This window comes from Solanum lycopersicum, chromosome 3 (genome assembly GCF_036512215.1).
Source record: "Solanum lycopersicum chromosome 3, SLM_r2.1".
NCBI lineage: Eukaryota > Viridiplantae > Streptophyta > Magnoliopsida > Solanales > Solanaceae > Solanum > Solanum lycopersicum.
In genome coordinates this window covers 52,627,477-52,633,476 of record NC_090802.1, presented here as the reverse complement: position 1 = coordinate 52,633,476, position 6,000 = coordinate 52,627,477, and the positions used below count along the sequence as shown (strand labels likewise).

The 6,000-nt window shown below is 30.2% G+C and overlaps 1 protein-coding gene across 1 annotated transcript; it reads left to right on the top strand.

The window, feature by feature from the left end:
* Nucleotides 1–263: 263 nt before the first annotated feature.
* LOC101247301 (uncharacterized protein At1g28695-like) lies at nucleotides 264–4,322 on the top strand. The gene is made up of 3 exons (XM_004235156.4): nucleotides 264–574; nucleotides 707–1,087; nucleotides 3,720–4,322. Exons 1-3 carry the CDS (start codon nucleotides 299–301, stop codon nucleotides 4,215–4,217), a joined length of 1,155 nt encoding a protein of 384 aa, XP_004235204.2. The 5' UTR covers nucleotides 264–298; the 3' UTR covers nucleotides 4,218–4,322.
* The last annotated feature ends 1,678 nt before the right edge of the window (nucleotides 4,323–6,000 follow it).

Sequence of the window (6,000 nt, the reverse complement as noted above, 5' to 3'; positions counted from 1 at the left end):
TTTCTTTTAATGTCTTCTGAATCAAGCATGTTACATAGGACTTGCCTAGCGTGATTTATATCCATTGTACTATTTGCAGGCTATTATTCAATGGCGCTGCAGATCGTCCTGGATTGAAAAAATACTAAATAATATGGGACAAGTGTTTATTGTCTCAAGTTTGTGCCATTATTTATTCCAAATAAAACTAAAATATTAGAAGAGTCAAATCTTGATGGACACTTGGACTATAATAGGTGTCCAATATATCAAGTATAGTTGATATTATTCTTATTGCTCTACATATAAAAAAGAACACATGATGTTCACTAAGTTGGCAATGAGAAAACTCCATCAAAATTCCTTCTCCACAAAACTTTTTTCAAGATCATTTCTAAGGCCTTGCAAATCTATCATCCCCACTACAACCATGTTCACTAACACCAAAAATAAAGTCATAATTGATCATAGTCACCATATATTATACATAATTTTGTTATTTGGCCTACTTCTTATTTCCATTTTCTTGACTTCTACTAGTAACACCCCCTCCTTCTTCTCTTTGCAACTCTCACTCTTTAACCCCTCAAAACAGGTAAAAACCAAACCACTCCACCCTACATGATCAATCTTGTGTAGCTCATTAGCGTGTTTTTCGTGTATACATAGACTATATTTGTTCTGAATATTTCATTACTAACTCTGAATCTTGGATTCGTCTTTGCAGATAAATGAAAGAGTGTATTATAAAGATGATCTTGAACGAGCATTAGTGGGAGCTTCAACGGAGAACAAGACGGTAATAATAACTATTGTAAATAAAGCATATATAGAAGGAGATAAGGCAATGTTAGATCTATTTTTGGATGGTTTTTGGCATGGAGAAGGCACTAGGGAATTAGTGAATCATCTTTTGATTGTTGCAATGGATCAAACATCTTATGAACGTTGTAAATTCTTACATCATCATTGTTACAAACTCGAAACGGACGGTGTGGATTTTGGTGGAGAAAAGTTGTTTATGTCTCAAGATTTTATCAAGATGATGTGGAGAAGAACTTTGTTCTTGAGTGATGTTCTTAAACGAGGTTTCAACTTCATTTTTACGGTACGCTTTATGTCTTACTATAAAATTTTCTTTTTTTATACTATGATTTTATATCGTTACCAAAAGAACTTCAGGACATATAGCTATATTCTTGAATTGAATGAATTATCTAAAGAGTATCATTTACTCGTAACATAATGAATATTTCGAGGAAATAATGAAAGTAAAAAATGAAAATTAATCAATTAAATAAAAGTTAATCTAGTTTAGGGAGAATTAAAGAAAGTGATGAAGCTTAGTCAAAATGTGTTTGCCGTTAAAAACTAAAGCATGTGCCTTTTTCTCTTCAATCGAGCCGTAATTTCTGGTAATACTTATTATTATTATTACTACTAATTAGAAACTCAAATATCGATAAATCTGTACAGTGTAATTAAGGGTCTTAATATTCATGTTTTTCTAATTATAAAATAAACCTTTATATTATTTTTATAATTCTCCACCGTCTTCATATACAAGAAAATAGGTAAGTCACTTGTATTTATTATTGCTGCAAGTCCTAGTTAATTATGAATTAAATAAATTATTAAATATCAAATCCCAAATAATTTTGATTTTCTATCATTTTGAATCATTCTTCACTTATATGGGTTTCTCATAATTTCAAATTAAAAAAGAAAATTCATCTATATGTGTCCAAGGAGAAACAAACACACAAAAACTGATTTTTAGTGACAATTAATTAATTATAATAGATTGATTGCCTTGACATACGTCATTTTAAAGTCAATGAACAATCTTTGAAAATGTTCTTAAATCTTATAACGACATCGAGTCTAATAAAAATTAACTAATCAATATTGGTAAGGTTTTAAACACTTTTTGTTAATTATCTTAGGTGTTATTTTTCTCATAGTAATTGAAACTAGTACTCCCTCTGTCCATATTAGATGTGCATAAAATATTTATCTCATATAATTACTTGATCACTTATTAAATTAGATAAAATTAATTAATTTTCTCATATTATCTCTACACCTAATATGACCTTTGGAAGTATAAATTCAAAATATATTTGTTCAAAAGTCTAATTAATACATAAAAAAAAGAGTAAAATGATTAAGTTGATTAATTTTTTAATCAGTATATAAAAGCTTATCTCATATGAGACGGAGGGATTATAAGATTAAATGGTTTCACCTTGGAATGTTCAACACGTTAAGGTATGAGAAGAGGAAAAATGGACGTAGAAGTCACGTCTTGTTGTTTTCATCCTCTTATTTTCTATTTTTTCATTGAAAAAATTAAGTTGAAATAACGTGTTATAAGTTGGAAGAAATAATTTAGTAGGAAGAATATTAAGCTTCTTAATTTGATTTCTAGACAACGTTGTGGTTAGATTCTGTTGAGCAATGTCATCCTAATTATGTGCACATGGTTTTGAGGGAAGACAAGTCAATATCTTCAATTAATTGGACTAGTTTTTTCCGTTCTTATTTACATGTCGTTTTTATAAAAAAAATAGATGTTTTTTTAATATTATTTGTTATTTTATAAAATCAATGCATACATGATATTATTTTTTTTGTTTTTTCCTTGAGAATTATTAGTCTTGAAAGTATATATTTGATGAACATAGAAAAATTAAGTAAATAATTCATATTCATTGATTAAAAGTAATTAAATTATATTTATTAATTAAAAACTTGACTTTAAAAAAACATTATAATAGAGTATAATATAATAATAAATTTACATAATATCTAATGAAACATAAAATCTAAAATTACGACAACTAATTACATACATTAATTGAAGACTCATGTGGATGTTGCTTGTAATAAAGATCTGACACAAGAGATCTAACATGTGTTACAAGGAAGTCAAAAAGTCTAACTTAACTTCAATTTAATTTCTTCTAATCTGCCGTGAAATATGCCTTCTCCTAAATTCTTCTCCTTCCTAACAATAGAACCACAAACCATGGGACGTGTGTCACTTTTAGTTTCTTTAGTGGACTTATTCTTTTTTGGTGGTTGTTTATTGGACTTGAATTAGAGTTTGACTCATATAAACAAAAAAATTGTAGGCATTCTCAAAATATGATATTTGTAATTTTAAAAATAAGGCATGTTATCAACTTATTATAGTTAATCTAAAATTATGAGAGGTGAATTCAGTATTTTAAGACTTCAGATACATTAATATTACCTTAGCTCTAATATGATTCTAAGATAACATTAAAGAAAAAATATATAAACAACAAAATGGTGTTGTAGCTAGATCAAACCCAAGTTTGATGGATGGTTCCTCTAACTTGTACCAACAACATATTGGTATATTTATACTCTTTATGAGAGCACAATTATTTATATCCTAATTTATGTCAGTTTCTCAAGATAATTATATACCTATACGCATGATTTTTTTCGAAGTTAACGAATGCATGTGCATCCTAACCTAACCTATAAGGTGGGTTCGCCGCTCTGGAAATATGATTTGATAGTGTAAAAAAGAAAATCTCAAACATTTTATACAATTTAATTTGATTTCTAGATTAATACACTTATATAGCATATTGTATGGTTATTTAACATCACATACAATATTATAACTTGACGACATAATAATATTTTACGGATCGTTAAATTATTTTTTTAAGTGATCTGATTTATTTTCTTCACATACACAGGATACCGATGTGTTATGGCTTAGGAATCCATTTCCAAACTTGTACTCAAACCAAACCATAGACCTTCAAATAAGTATAGACAAGTTCAATGGAAGTCAATGGTCTGAAGAAAATCCAATAAACACAGGGTTCTATATGATCAAATCCAACACTAAAACCATAGCATTATTGGATGCTTGGTATGCTGGAAAAGACAAGGCCATTGGATGGAAAGAACAAGATGTATTGATCAAGTTAATGAAAGATGGACTGTTCAAACACTTGAATCTTAGTGTTAGGTTCTTGGACACCCTTCATTTCAGCGGATTCTGTGATGATAGTAAAGATGTTAACGTTGTTGCTACCGTTCATGCCAATTGTTGTCGAAGTATAAGTGCTAAGTTGGCTGATCTAATACTTGTTCTTCATGATTGGAGAAGATTCAAGAACGCGAATAAGACATCGACATTATATGGATGGACTCAACATGTGAATTGTTGGGATTCTTGGAAAAACTAAGGCAAATTTTTTATTTTATTATGGTAAGAGTAATGAAGAAACAAGTGTTAATGTAGTGGATGAATAGTTGAATTTACTATTAAAAGAATCACCCAAATTATCAAAGTTTGAATCTCTTTGAAAAGAAAGTTAGTATATATACAATAAATTAGATGTCATTGCTTTGTGTGTATCCTTTTTGTGTGTGTCTTAAGGAGGCTTCGATCATCAATAGCAGTAAGATTTCACATTCACCTGAGAGTTGGTATGCTTCGTTCTTTCGGAGAGCCATGTTTTAATTTTTATAGTATGAAGTTTGATGTATTGTATGAATAGGCTGGGGCTCTATCGCATGCATTCAGTTTGGTACTCTTTAGAGGCTTTGTGGATGTGTATCTACAATTTAGTTCAATTTGATTTTACGACCTTCTCTACTTTTCAGTACTCAATTCAATCGTAATACGGCCTTATGTTTTCAATTTTTATTGTATTGCAACTTTGTTGGTCCAGATGGTTGTGTCTGTGGTCTGATCGGCCTAAGTTATAGTTTCTTAATTTAATTAGTATAGAGGTCAATCACGCCCTTCTCAAGTTTTAAGGTGTGATAATTAAGAGAAACGTTCAATATCCCTAGGAGGGTTCCAAGACATGTAAGGTGAGAAAACACCATTTTAAAGCTTGATTCTTCTTTAGCCCAAGTTCAAAACAAATCCTCCTTAAGCTTCATTTTTGTCACTCTTATCATTCTTCATTGTGGTTAAAGGATTTTCATTTGAAATCTATTTGATAAGTTTGATATATGTTTTGTCTACTTTATAAGGTAATGTTTTACAACTACTTTTCTTAGAGTTTTATGTAAGACATTGCAGAGCAATATAATGACGCAGCGGAAATATAGAGTGATCGACAAACCTCCAGCCAATGTTAGTGATATAGTCAGAGTCTACAATTCTTCTTTACTTCAAAGATCTTCTAAGCACTCAAAACCTCACTCTTAGATGATATGGAGTTTTTAGAAATAATGTGCTTAGGGATCTTTGAACCAAATGGCATATTTATAACCGTGCTTCCATCAAGAACGGTTAAGAGGTTATGAGAGGTTATTTACCACTAGAGTAGTAGGATAGTGGATCCATGTAGTGGGATAATGGGTAGTTAACCATTATCCCATTAGTGGGATAATGGATAATTAACCACTTTCCCATTAGTGGGATAATGTATAGTTAATTACCTTTCCATTAATGGGATAATAGGTAGTTAACTACCTTCCCATTAGTGGGATAATGGGTCCATGAAGTGGGATAATGGACCCATCTAATACGGACCATATCAGCATTAATAAAAATGCTAACATTCTCCCACTTAGTCCATATATTCTAATCCCATTAATAAAATATAATACACGAATCATGACGATAGTTTCTCTTGTAGTGAGTAGTATCTTCCATGTATCACAATGCACTATATCTCTAAGCTTTAACCCATATGATTAATGAATAAACTCAATATTTATTCAAGGTCAATACTTTAGTGACAATTCTAAAAATAAAACTGAATGTGCACACAGTTAACGAGAAATATCATATAAAATAGAGTTTCATAAACATTCATTGTTACAACGAAATTTTACATAGTGGGACTAAGTCCCATTGTGACTACATGATCCTTAAATTTTTGTGGTCGCATGTCTTTAAATAAAGGATCAGCTAACATTACTCCAGTGCTAGCGTGTTCAATGATCACTTTCTTGTCTTTAACAAGTTCTCTTATGGCTAGATATTTGATGTCGATATGCTTGCTTTGA

Bases quoted from the DNA above. Each gene is read 5' to 3' on its own strand.
- LOC101247301 (XM_004235156.4), top strand. From the start codon at position 299: ATGATGTTCACTAAGTTGGCAATGAGAAAACTCCATCAAAATTCCTTC. The intron at 575-706 runs GTAAAAACCAAA...TCGTCTTTGCAG, and splicing joins TCTTTAACCCCTCAAAACAG to ATAAATGAAAGAGTGTATTA. The intron at 1,088-3,719 runs GTACGCTTTATG...TCACATACACAG, and splicing joins GTTTCAACTTCATTTTTACG to GATACCGATGTGTTATGGCT.